The sequence below is a fragment of the Stegostoma tigrinum genome, chromosome 5 (genome assembly GCF_030684315.1).
Source record: "Stegostoma tigrinum isolate sSteTig4 chromosome 5, sSteTig4.hap1, whole genome shotgun sequence".
Classification (NCBI taxonomy): Eukaryota; Metazoa; Chordata; class Chondrichthyes; order Orectolobiformes; family Stegostomatidae; genus Stegostoma; species Stegostoma tigrinum.
In genome coordinates, this window is record NC_081358.1 from 37,501,109 (window position 1) to 37,515,381 (window position 14,273).

General features: G+C 39.5%; 2 protein-coding genes across 6 annotated transcripts in view; one reads left to right on the forward strand and one right to left on the reverse strand.

The window, feature by feature from the left end:
* The window catches only part of ano10a (anoctamin 10a), a 96,919-nt gene that overhangs the window by 69,740 nt on the left and 12,906 nt on the right, over positions 1-14,273 (forward strand). Inside the window, exons 13-14 of one of the 3 annotated variants that reach the window (XM_059645932.1) lie at positions 1,579-1,663; positions 1,875-8,302. In XM_059645932.1, the coding sequence (XP_059501915.1) occupies positions 1,579-1,662 (84 nt within the window). In that variant the 3' untranslated portion in view covers position 1,663; positions 1,875-8,302. Of the gene's footprint in view, positions 1-1,578; positions 8,303-14,273 lie in introns of those variants that run through there. The other 2 variants (XM_059645933.1, XM_048529823.2) reach the window with 2 other exon arrangements.
* Positions 10,618-14,273, reverse strand: part of snrka (SNF related kinase a) — a 40,656-nt gene continuing 37,000 nt past the window's right edge. For all 3 annotated transcript variants that reach the window (XM_048528590.2, XM_048528588.2, XM_048528589.2), the window contains one exon: positions 10,618-13,686. In XM_048528590.2, the coding sequence (XP_048384547.1) occupies positions 12,504-13,686 (1,183 nt within the window). In that variant the 3' untranslated portion in view covers positions 10,618-12,503. The remainder of the gene's footprint in view (positions 13,687-14,273) is intronic.

A 14,273-nucleotide genomic window follows, 5' to 3' on the forward strand; every position in this document is an offset into this window, starting at 1 on the left:
CCTGAACTGGTCGCCATATTAATATAATTCTACAATTTCTGTGGGGATCAATTTAAGCAACTGAGTTTATTATATCTGGTGTTTCTGTTTGACGAGAAATTAAATATTCATTTGGCAAGGGCATTGGTAGTGATTGATCTTTCACTAGCAAGACATTACCAAACTGTGAAGATACAATTTATTCACACCATCGCAAGTATGTTTTTGATCATGGCTTTTTAATAGCTGCGGAGGTGAACGTAACACATACATCAGTCACACAGGATGGAGCCTAAAATAAGCGCGCAATCTGTTTCTTCACCTGGAGAAGTTGCATGTTTACTCTGGGCTGTGCTTTCAATGTTATTGCTAGCTGTTATGTCTTACACCCAGTTCAACATTGGTGTTTGGATAGGGTGTAAAATCAGACACACTGTCAGCATCCATTCTAAATCCAACAGTAGAAGTGAATATTTAACTCTGAATATGAAGTTGTTAAATCACTCATTAACTTTTAAACTTCTGAGATCTGAAATTTGAGAATGTGATTTGAATTGTTTCTTCACTCCATTTCATTTAAGTATTTATCTACTCTCCTCTATAAAAGCTGCATTTTTAAAAGAATTATTCATGGGATATGGACAGCACTATCCAGGCCAGCATATTTACTTTGTCTTGAACTGAGTGACTATTTTGGCCATTCCAAAGGGTAGTTAAGTGTCACCCACGTTTCTGTGGGTCTGGAGTCACACTGAACAGGCCGTACTGGACAAGGATGGCAGGTTGTGCTCCCTGAAGGATATTAATGAGCCAGATTTTTGGAAAACTCTATCTGGTATTTACATGGACACAATTACTGAGACTAGTGTTTTTGTGATTTTATGGTTACAAACTTTTTAATGCATTGAAATTCCCAGTATCTATGGGATTACGTCTCATGCGTTCAAATTGTTACACTAGTCTTTACTCCTGTTCCACAATGTCATCTGGCGAGCCTGCCTCTATTCTTTGTAAACTACAATCTGTTCAGCTTTTGATTTGATGTCCATGGCTGTGTCATCATACTGTTCACTCAATTCCTTAGTCTAGAGCGTTTAAACATGAGCTAAATCAGAAGAACCTTGACATAGACCTCCACCTCAACATTCCAGTCAGTGAAACTGGAACCTTTTGTGTCATGAGTCTCCGGATATGTACTGCAGATCTAACTTCACGTTGATCTCTTTGTCCAAATGTTGTCCTCACAACCTCGGAGCAACCCCCTTTGTTGGATCTGTGCACTGTTTCTATCTCTGACATCAATCATCCATTCAGCTTGTGTGAGCAAGACTGCCGTAAGGCATTGCAGTTTTGTCCTGAATTTTAGTTCATAGGGAACTGCATTGAGAACTCCCCAGACTTAACGGAGAAAAGTTATCTATTATTTTCATCCTTTAAAACTGAATGGTACTTGGATTAAAATAGAGGTGAAAGAAATTATTCATTTTCCCCCCCAAAGCTGCACTTGACTGTCGGTATTGAAATGTAATGTTGTAATTACTGCGGTGGTAAGAGCAAAGTTTTTCTAGATAATTCTTGTAACTATGTTTGTTCCCACAGCAAATGAAGGAAGCTGATGAGTCACTCAAAAAGGAACAGCAAAATGTTGAAACAAGAAGACAAAGCCAAGATGATTTAGTGTAATGTGAGCATGCCTGACCTTAATCAAGTTAAGCCATATACCAAAATGTATTATAGACAAGTAGTGGGTGTGTAAAAATATGCATTGCGTGAAAACTCGACAAAGCATGGTGCTGAATATAATCAATTTATTTTATAAATTTATTCACTCACCCTCTTGCATGAAGTGTTATCATTGATCTACGCATCTAAAATATGATAAATTGATTCCCTAGAATAAAGCATATGTGAGGGGTGTGTGCCTCTGTAAATGTGGATGGAGAAGGATGACCAGAGGAAGATTTATTCTAGTAAAGGCACATTTGAGCTACAGCTTCCAGACCAACATTTCAAGTGGAGAGCTGGCAGTGCAGTGTGAATGCTCAGGACTTGAGTGGGTAAAATACTCTTTATCTTGAATTTGTAAAAGATGGAATGATTTGAGATTTTTTTTTAAAGAAAGAACTATAAATCACAAAAAAAATGCACTACTTGAACTTCGAGCACTTTAATTTTTGCAGAGTGTATTGGAGAAGTGACTTTAAAACCAAACTTCTGAAATTAATAGGAAGAGACAGGGAGGTGGATAGAAGATAGGCGGAAGATAGAAGATGGTGGAGACCCTCTCCACCTACCTTTTCCTCTATCCATCTTCTATCTGCCTCCCCCTCTCTCCCTATTTATTTCAGAACCTCCTTTTCCTGCCCCATTTCTGAAGAAGGGGCTGGGCCCGAAATGTCAGCCCTCCTGCTCCTCTGATACTGTTTGGTCTGGTGTGTTCATCCACCTCTGCAGTTCCTGCTATCTCTGCTGAAATTAATAATTCTTTCTTTATATACATTTTCATTGACCAGCTTCATCTTATTTTGATGGTAGCCTTGGGGTTCATGGGTTTTATATTTCTTTATTTTCTTTTTGCTTATGAAAGAGTCCAAAAATATGACAGTCACTCATAAATACACAGTGGATTTCAGGATAAACTTCTTACCCAGCGAGTGACCAATATACGCAATGCACTACCGCCGACTGGGTGGTGCATTTAAAGAGAGATTGGTCAATATGAAAGGGGGATGGAAGGAAAAGCTGTGAAGTGGGAAGTTGCAACACTGTTATCTTAGGTTCAGTTGTGATGTTGTCATTAAATTTGTTGATGATATATGCTGTAATTGTCTACTGTGCTGATCTTTACCTAGCAGAGACCAAATGACAATTGACACTTTCCTCCAGTTCCCTAATGGGTTATGTATCCACCAGCAGCCATTCTCTCACACTTTCCAGAGCTGTCAGTCAGTCAGTCATCAAACTCTTAGTACCCCACTTTGCCTCTGTCCCAACATGCACAAACAAGACTGCCACAGAATACAGCACCAGTATGATGCCACCCATGGGTGACTGTGGGTTTCCTCCTATGGTGTACAACTGTGTAGGTCAGGTGCATTAGCTGTGGTAAGTTTCCTAGAGTATCTGCAAATGTGAAGGCTAGGTGGATTAGCCATAGGAAATGTGAGGGTACAAGGATCAGGTTGGGTAGTAGGTCTGGGTGGATGCTCTTTGGAGAGTCATTGTGGACTAGCTGGGCTGAGTGGCCAGCTTCTGTAGCGTAGGGATTCTGTGTTTCCTCCAATGACCTCTGGCACAGATTCCTTGCCCTAAGGTGCAACCCACGGTCATCCGAACCCTTTGAATTTGCATCCCACCCCAGGACAGTTTCTTCCTTGAGCAGAGTCCCAACCAGTCCCCCCTCCCCACCAGAGTTTTTTCTTGCATTAAAAACCTCTCATTTCAAGCAACTCACTTCCCAAATAAATGGTGTTGCTTTGAGCACCCCCATGCGTCCTAGTTATATCCTGTGGGATGTGCACAATACTCATTTTGTCCTACGCTTACATACTTCCTTTTACAGCTGCACCATTTCCACTTTCAGCCCTTAACTGAAGCATTTGACTTTGATTTCCACAGTTCCCTCACTTCATCTGGCCCAACTTCCCTTCCCTGGTGGTTTTTTTTGATTTCCAATCTGAGAAAAGGTAACAACCAGTATTTAGTCCACTGCATCTCTCTCTATCTCGCATGTGTATTCTCAGACTGTTTTCCTGTAAGGACTCTTCTGATCTCCTAGTTTCTCTGTCTGTATCAAGTATATTTAGGGATGCAAGCCTCCATATCATCACTTCTGCTGTCTTCCTTTTCCCTTGACCAATGATTCTCATCCTCCCATATACTAGGAGTAAAGGGGACTTCAACGTCTGTTCTCCTTCTCACGCTTCATTTTATCATCATCCCTGCCTCGCAGGATGATGTTAGGGCATCACGTGTCCTCATCTTGCGTTTCTCTCACCTCTGCATCCAATAGGTCAGACTCTGAAAAAGACTTGAAAACAAAAGTGAGATGTTCTTGATGAATGGTAGGTGGAATTGACAAAGAGCCTGTTGCCTCAACTACACAATGGTCCAGCCTAAAGCACTAAAAACAACCACTTTCCTGTGATACTGTTTTGTACAACACCTGCTTCTCAGTGGATAAAGACCCAAACGCTGCTTCCAAGTATGGAAAAAAACCAATATCATTGGCATCAGGCAACTACTTTGTAGCCTGAATAAGCTGATCTACAGCTATGACCCTGAGCTTTTTGTGGGCTGTCATTATTAATTCTGTCTTGCTCCCCTCTCAACTGCATGTAGCTGATATAATTCCATTGAAGCTCAACACAAGTTCAAAGAACAGTAACTCTCATGAGGATATTTACAACCTTGCAGACTCAACACTATTAAGTCAGAGACAGGCTGCACAGAAACAGACCCTTTGGTTCAGGCTGACCAGATATTTGAAATAAATCTAGTCTCCATTTGCCAGTATTTGGCCAATGTCCCTCCAAACCCTACCTATTCATATACCCAGCTAGATGCCTTTTAAAATGTTGTCATTGTACCAGCCTCCTCCACTTTCTCTGGCAGTTCATTCTATACACACACCACTTTCCACATTTTATAAACCTCTGATGGTCCAGGTAAAATTGCCCCAGCCTATTCAGCCTCTCCCGATTAGCGCAAACACTCCAACCCTGGCAACATCCTTGTAGATCTTAACTGAACCCTTTAAGTTTCACAGCGTCCTTCCAAAGCAAGCAGACCAGAATTACACACTGTATTTCAATAGAAGCCTAACCAATGTCCTGTACCGTTGCAATTTGAACTCCCAACTCCTATACTCTATGCACTGACCAACAAAGGCAAGTATGCCAAATGCCACCTTCACTGTCCTATCATCTGTGACTCCACTTTCAAGGAACTATGAACCTGCACTCCAAGGTCTCTGTTCAGCAACACTTGCCAGGACCTTACCATTAACTGTGTAAGTCCTGTTCTGCTTTATCTAAAGTAAACTCCATCTGCCACTCCCTTGGCTCATTTAAATCAAGATCCCATTGTTCTCTAAAGGTAATCTTCTTCGCTGTTCACCACACCTTCAATTTTGGAGTTATCTGCAAACTCAGTAACCATACCTCCTACATTCACATCCAAATAGTTTATAAAAATGAAAAGCAGTGGACCCAGCACCCGTCCTTGTGGCATACTGCTGGTCGTCAGCCTCCAGTCTGAAAAGCATCCCTCCACCACCACACTTTGTCTTCTACCTTTTTGAGCCAGTTTTGTATCCAGATATCTAGTTCTCCCTCTATTCTGTGTGATCTAACTTTGATAGCCAGTTTACCATAAGAACCTTGTGAAATACCTTACTGAGGCCCATATAGATCATGTCCACTGCTCTGCCCTCATGAATCCTCTGTTACTACTTCAAAAAACTCATTGTTTAACAATTCTAGATCACAACTTATTTATTATTTGCACTTCTACTAGACCTTTTAGTTAAAAATTTGATGCATTACCTCCTTTTGGCTTAGCACCAGAGCCTTATGTCCTATTACAGATCTCTGCCCTACCACCACCCTTTCACATTGCTTAAACCCTGCTAAGTTTTTAAATCAGTCCTGATTTAATCTTGAGGCTGATGACACTTCTTTTCATATTCCCTCCACAGATGCTAGGAGACCTGCTGAGTTTTGCCAGCATTGGTTGTAAATATGAAATTAAAAACAAATTCTTGCTTTTGTGTTAAAGGGAGAAGAGGTATATGTGAACCATAAACACTTGCATTTTCTAACCAAGTAAAATGTCTGTTTCTCAGTAACTCAGGACAATAGTTTTCTGGAATAAATGTGAAGCTCTCTCATGCTTTCATTGCCCGCAGGGGTTTAGGTTAACAAATTTATCTTTACAAACAAACATCTACTGACCATTCTGAGGAAGGGTCACTTGACCCAAAACATTAACTTTGATTTCCTTTCACAGATGCTACCAGACCTGCTGAGCTTTTCCAACAACTTGTTTTGTTTCTAATCTTCTGACCATGTGTTGACTTGTTCCCAAATGACTTTTGAGAGGAATGTTTGAAAATTAAAATTGAGCGTGCATTAGATTAACAACTGTGGACAGTGTGCTGACCTGGTTTCCCTCTGGCTGCATGTTAGGATGCAGAATATAGAGTTACAACATGGAAACAAGAACTGAAATTCCCACGCTAGAATATACAGGACAAGAATAGATCCCTTAATTTAAATACTCTTAATTGGCAATAGTTCCATGAGTGTTCATCTTAAGTGCATGCTAGTTTGGTGCATCTGGGTATACTGATCCAAAGTATGGATAATAATACTACACACCCATGCAATGATATTCACTGGCACTGCCATCAGCTCCTGAAACTTACGTTTTAACAATTGTACCAAGTTTCCATAGCACAGCCTAGTTCCAAATTACCACCCTTCCAGCTACAAATGTTCTAGCTGGATTTTTGGTAGCTGTGGACTTCTAAGCAAATATATCTAAATGTGCCACTTCTCAGATGGGATCTATTTTAGATATAGTAAGTGCACATTTTCCCCTAACAAGGCAACAACAAGAGTAGAACAAATATTACTTAGTACACCATCTGACCTGAAACCATACTGCCATTCTGTCACTGTTACCATGTCAAAATCTAGGCACTTCCTAACAGTACTGAGAGGTTTAGTCATGCCATGGATTGCTGTAGTTCAAAAGGGTGAATCATCATTTCCTTCTAAAGGTGAATTAGAAATGGACAATAAATGCTGGCCTCAATAGTGACATCAAGAAAAATAGGATGGTTCTTTATGCTGACGCTAAACCATATTTAAATGTTTATATATTCAGAATCCCAAAGTGTGGAAATGCATGTATAATGCACTATCCATTTCAGTAACCTGATGAATTATTTGAGATGTACAGTCTACATGGCATCTACCATCTCTGTCCATTTTGCAATTACGTTTGTGTTTGATGTACTGTAAATCTTAAGCAGAGTCTGGAATAAGCCCTTAAAGTACATTAAAGGTGACATAAAAATGCAAGTTCAAAATAGTAAAATGTCCCAAAGCATTTTCAAGAAACATTATTAAATAAAATTTAACACCATTCCAAGGAATATATTAAAGAAACGGATAAGTAGAGGGAGTTGGCGAGGGAATTCCAGATCTTAGTGTGGCAATGCTATGACTTTAAGAGGTGTATTCTTTTTTCCTGGTTTCTTTTGAGAGATTGAATGAGAGGCCTTGAACAGTCTGTTTTTGGTAACAAACAGCTTGAGGGGACTTAGGTTTTTTTAAAAACCATAAAAGCATCCTGGATTAATATGGCCAGCCCTCATAAACCAAGATTTCTTGTTTCTTTTAAAGCTATTAGATTTGGCAGAAGCTGCTGGAGTTGAAGTAGATGAAGCTATCTTCTTCCTTTCACTCGATTACAACTATAAATTGGGGTTTCATTCCTATTGTGGGCACTACAGGGAAGAGTGATTTCTGATTTGGTCTTTTTGCTAAGGGGTGGGTTTATGGAATGATATTAATATTAGAACAGTTAATTAACAGTTACTATATCTATTATTGTTAGGTTTTCCAGTAGAGTTGTTATTCTAAAGTTCTTCCTTTTTTGTATTTTAACTGTAAAGTTTAAATAAATTATATTTTGCTTAACAACCAGCTGAATTGCACCTGGAATACAGCACTTTAATTGCCATGAAAGTGAGAAAAAGTTAAGGCCTAGGCTACCCTCAAAATTTTGAGGGAGTCTAGTCTGGTTCACGACGTTAGAAACTAGAGAGCTGGAAGCACATCTGTCACTAGTGACTGGGAAAAAAAGAGATGCTCAAAAGGCCAGGATTTAGAACAGTACAGACATCTTGTGGCTGGGTTGGCTAAAGCATGGAGCAATTTGAAAATGAGTTTGAAAACTTTTAAATTAAGACATTGACAGTAAACAAGTATGAATGAACAAGCATCTACATGTTTAGTAAACAAGTTGGAAAATGGGGAACAGAATTTCAGATAAGCTGAAATTTGCAAAGAGATTTCAATGCAATTTGGACAACTTCAACGTGTCAGTAAAATGGAATGTCAAAATATTACTTAAATGGTCCTAATTTATAGTCTCTGTACATCATTTCCAATGTTCTTGTGTACTGGTCACTGAAAGCACGCATGGAAGTGCAAAAACTGGAAAGCAAAATGATATGTTTGGCTAAGTGTTTATTATATAGCAAACTTTGTTTAATCAGCACTCAAACTATTAAAAATTATATACCTTAAATAGCAGGTGTTTACTATATTATCATGATCTCTACAATGTCTGAATAGTTAGTTGAGAGTGAGAAGACTGTCTGCTGATCCATTTTATTTAAGTAATTTGTGCTGTAAACAAAAATGTTCTGCACAGTCCTTACACTACATTTCTATTATTGTGTTTTAACATAGTATAGACTTCTTAATCAACAGGAATATTTGATTAACTGGTATATTCCTGGTCCCAAAGGAATCACTTAGTAAAAAATATTCAGATGTATTTATGAATTTTGAAAAATGAAGTTATGGAGCTATTTGAGCATTTTCTGGATTGAAAAATTATCAATATAACTTCTTGGAAATGAAGTCAGCAGCTTAACGTATGATATAGTCTACAGAAAGTCAATTGACTTTGAAGGAAAGAAATCTTGAGTTAAGAAACGGGGTTTGTGGCCTTTAATTGCCAGAAGGGTCTGGCTTTCTATGCTAATGGTTGTTTAGCAATCCTTAGTCTTCCATTTTACAGACCTAAGTAGAGGTCAGTAAGGAAACTCCAGGAGCTACATTTTTCCTCTCATTGTCAACTGGTGTTTGGAAATTGGATCATGTTTAGAAATTCATGAACTTCTGCCTGGCATAGTGGTGGGTGATATTGGACCAAAGTTTGGGAATGATGAGGTTGACAATGGTTACCTGTTTGTGTACCATCTGAAAAGATGCTGATGCAATATGCAAAGGTAATATAATGGACAATGGGTGTATTAATGCTTAGGAACTGAAAACGTGATTAAAATCTATCTTACTTGCATTCTCGGTTCATAGTTTGTTCTCGCTGGAGCCTTCCAGTGCTAATTAAGAGCTGCAGCAAATTACTGCAGATGCTGGAATCAGTGCTGAAAACCACAGCAAGTCACGTAGCATCTGTGCAGACAGCAAGCCAATGTTTTGAGTCTAGATGACACTTCTTCAGCAGAACTCAATGCATTGAGGAGGCTGAATTCAAATTTAACTTATAGTTAAAACCTCTTGGAATAATTAGTGTACATGACAGTGCTTCTGTTGATAGTCTAACCGGGGAACGGATGAAGGTGGTGGTGTAGCAGGGGCATACTCTTCATCGGTTGGATCCATACCTGACACAAAAGATGATGATGATTGTAGTTCAGTGGTCAGTCATCTCAGCTCGAGGACATTTCTATAGGAGCTCTTCAGCTTTGTGTCCTAGGCTTCATCAATGACCGTCCCATTATCAAAGTCAGAAGTGTGGAATCTGCATTGATGACTCTACATTTTTCAACATCGTTCGCAACCTCTCGAATACTGAAGCAGTCCACGTTCAAATGCAACCAAAGCTGGACAATATCAAGGATCATCTCCAACAAGTGAGAATCAAACTTACCCCTTGACATTCAATGGTGTGAATCACCTTTAAATCCTCCATCAACAACCTGTAAGTTATCATTGACCAGAAACTGACCATATAAATACGGGAGTGGCACGGTGGTTAGTTCTGCTGCTTCACAGCACTTGGGGACCTGGTTTAAATTCCAGCCTTGGGCAACTGTCTGTCAAATTCTCCCCATGTCTGCTCAAGCTTCCTCCAAATGCCCTGGTTTCCTCCCACAGTCCAAAATGTGCAGGTTAGGTGGACTGGCCATGGTAAATGTGGGATTTCAGGAATTTGGTAGGGAGGGGAGTCTGGATCGGTGGTGTTTGGACAATCAGTGTGACTTTGTTGAGCTGAATGGCCTGTTTCCGCTGTAGGGATTCTTTAGAAAAAAAAAACACTGACTATATAAAGCCTGGAAAAGCTGACCCAGAACCAGAATCTCTGTTCAGATTGCAATCAGGCTGGATCAGAAAATCTTGTACTAGTCCATGACTGTCAGCGATTCAATTTTGTTGACAAGCAGCACAGTGGATCATGAGAAGTCATCAAATTGTTTCCAGGTCTTTGACCTCTTGGGATGTTGCCCAACCCATCATTAGAAAAACCATGTCTGCTGGGTACGGTTGTCTTTTGTATTGTAGAATGTATGAGTGTTTAAGATGAAAAATGTAGTTCTAATTCCAGATTCTGGTTGATGTTTAAACAAGTGGAAAGAAAACAGGTTAAAGAATAAAATTTTGTTATAATAAAGATTATTTTAATTAGAGATGCCGGATGAAAGTATATAGAGTCTTTTCTTCTGGGTAGTAGTACAAAAGACAAGAAACAGGCCATTTTGGTGAGTGAACAGACACCTTTATACTAATGGCAAGACAGCTGGGAATAGTGGAGCCTGATTACCAAGATGTTCCTTCCATCATCGTCCTAACCGCTCAGTTTGAAAGACACAACTGATTGATTATAAGTCAGCCACACTTTTATTCAGATGTGAATATATCAATTTGAGGACAGGTTGGAGCATGAGATGCCACATTTTTTTTAGACTATTACATTATTTGGTCCAATAACATTCATAAAAGTAGTGGTTACTCTTTCCATTCTTTGCACCAAACGATGCATCACAACATATAACACATGCACAAACCAATTACTTGGGACAACTCTATCCAGAATACATAGATGTTTAACATTAGGTGTTTCCACCTACATTACTCTAATACAACTGACAGCTGTACATAGCCACTGCAGTTACCTTCAGTACCATGTATACACAAATATTTACAGTTCTTTTACAAATGCACAGGGTAAGAGAATTCTAGAAGGTGCCATCACAAGGCTATACATCATAAAATACAAACTATTTACAATGATACATTAACTTAGCTGCAACTACACAACTGCTGTGAATTCCTTCACTATTCATACGTCTCCACAGTTAAAATCAGATTATTAAAAACTGGAATGCTGATACATGTGTAAGTGACTAACCCACTTCATTTTTCAAGGCAGTGTTTCGTTTGGAGCATGCTTCCATGACTGTTCAGCTGATTCAAAGTTTTTTTCCTGCAAATCTCACAGATCTACATTATAGGAAAGCAAAATTAAGAGTTCTCCAATGTCCATGAAGTTAAGGATGACAACCCTGAAGGGAGTAAATCCAATATCTATTACATATTGAAACACAGATGGTACGTGAATGGATTAGAAAGTGTTGAGTTTCTTTTTACTTCCCCACTAAATTTAAACAGAAAACATTCTGTGGGAAATCTCTGGAAAAAATGGTCCAGTTACAAACCATTTTCTATTTAGATTCAAATCACTACTGACCACCCCGCTACAGCTATCATCAATTTTTGTCCGGGGTCTTGAAATGTTAATCTGCAGCCACCTACAGATCATTCCCTTTAACAACAGGAAGTAGGTGGGCAGAATTTCAAACCTTACACTGCAACACATAAAGCAGCATGTAATTCACATTTTAAAAAAATATACACTGACACTTGTCTTCCCAACAGATTACATCTTATTGGACAGCAAGAGACAATACAACTTTCATATTTCCAGTCACATCACATAGCTTACCCCATCAAGCTGACAGAACAAGCAACTGCAAACTAGACTAAGAGACAGGCTAAGGCTAACTGAATATATAGTGCTTTCTCCAATAAAGGGACAGCATTATGCCTTAAGCAGTGACAGAATAAGTTACCACCATCTCTGTCCATTTATAGCACCTTAAAATTCCTGCTTGTTTGCCTGATCCTGAGTTTGAGTCAGTGCAGACCAACTGGTACTGATGTGAGCTCACTGCATAAATGTTATGACTCCTCAGCAACAGCTGTACTGTGGAGAACTGTTCATCAGCCTTGGAATATTAAAATTCTTATACAGGAGCTGTAATATTTCAGTTATTGCTTTGATTCTTTTCTGTCAGATGCACTGGAGCATGCCAGTTAACCTGCCTTTTTTGATCAGATGGTTTGAATAACAGATTTGTTGGATTCTCCCGTAAGAGCTATATCTGGAGCTATAAAGTGCTCCGTTTATTTTAATCGCATTTAGCTTCATTAAACACACACAGTGATGGTAAACTCTTACGTTAATACAGATATTAAAATTCTGCCCAGCTTACGTTTTTCTTGTTGGGAAATTAAAGTAGTAGCAAGCAGCATGCACAAAGACCATGCATTGTCAAGGTATTAAACAAAAATTTGAAACAGCAATAAATAACTCTCAAAGCCCATTTAAAAGTTCAAGACTGAAAAAAGGGTATTTCACTGTGCTAAGTCAGTCACAACCCATAACCAGCAAGGACAACAGTTAGAACAGACTCAAACTATTTAAATAACTTGACAGCAGCTGGTCTGACTGGAGGAACACAACAACCCATCCTTAGGGTTTCGCTGAATATTCACAGAAATAGTTTTCTCACAGAGAGGTAGCTGTAGAACGTTGTTTTTCAAGTTCATGTTGTTCTCTTTTGACATTTCCAGCTCATTCAGCAGGTCAGCCATTTGGTTCGAATAGAAGTTCCTGCTGGAAGGGGAAACTCGCTCCATAATATTGCTAGAAGTGATGCACATTTTCCAGGTTGATTTCTCATGAATGAGAATCGTTGAAGTTGGTTCAACGATGTACCTGCTGCCGTTTCCACAATGCCATTGTGACCCTAGGCAGAGGGTCATCAGCTTCAGACTCTCCATTAAATCCTCCGCAGCTTTGGACTGGGATGTATATCCTTGGCTTGTACAGCTGCGAGTTGTTGTTCCTGTATTGTTTGTGCTCCCGCTGGAGTTATTGGGAGGACTGCTCCCACCTTTGTTGCCATCACTGGAGCTGCTCTTGTCAAGGCCAGCATTACCATCACTTGGTTTGCCTTGTCCGCTTCCATCCCCTCCACTTCCCGGAGGTCCCTCGCCACTGTCACGGCGATGCCAGGAGTAGGTGAATCCTCCATCTTTGTCCAGAAGTCTGCGGCTCTCTGAATCATCATCACTAGTTTCTGAGCTGCTGCAACTTGAACCCCGCCCTTGATTTTTCCGTTTGTGGTACCGTTTGTGTACTGTGCTTGGAGAAGCTATATTCATCTTTAGCCGACTGAGTTTGGGAGGTAGGTTTTCATCCATGTCGAAATCATCATCGGATTCTCCCTCCTCGAAGATCTGATTAAGTACAGGAGCACTCTTTCTGGTTGTAAGCCGATTTGTTATAGAAGGCTTACGTCGCAAAACCACTTGAGTAGGAAGAGGAGCTGCTTTTTTGTCATCATCATCCTCCTCCTCATCCTCCTCTACTCTGAACAGACACGTCCTATTGCTTGCACCAGTTTTTCCAGCTGACCCAACAACTGACGGCTCTTCTTTCTTTACTGGCTCGTTAGATTTCATTCGGTGCCCGTTAATAATAGATTCTGCAGTGCGAGCTGGTGAACAGACGACAGGGATAGACACAGGATGGATGATGGGTGATGCTGTGATGTCTTCAATATCCTTAGGCACATCAATTTTTGTAGGCCAGGACTGCCTGGATTGAAAAAACAAAAACAAAAACAAAAAAAGGCTTTATCAGCCATTTTTTATTTCAGCTATTTAAAAATAAACAGAATGGTCATAATTAATGTTAGACATTAGGAGACCAGAGACCACAATCTATGACCATTTAAAATTATATTCTGCAATTCTGTCTTCCCCACCCTTTGAAGCTGTCTAAATTGCCTTGATTCTGTTTTGCAAATTTCAGCTCATCCAGCATTGTTTCCCCATTTTCCAACCTGCTTACTAACCATGCAGACACTTGCTCATTCATACTTGTTTCCAGTATGATAGTGTCTCAATTTACACGTTATCGCACGTGCTTTCTAAATTCTGACTTCTTGAGCATTGGATTTTTATCCACTCACTATTGATAGCTATGCTTCCAACTCACTGGCTCCTAAACTCTGGAATTCTCTCCATAACACACTCTACTTATCCTTTTCTTTAATATATTCCTTGGAATGGTGTTAAAATTTCATTTAATACTACTTCTGGAAAATGCTTTAGAACATTTTACCATCCTGTCTCCTCAGTGTTCACATAAACTTACTGTGATGGTGATGGGCTTGCTATGAA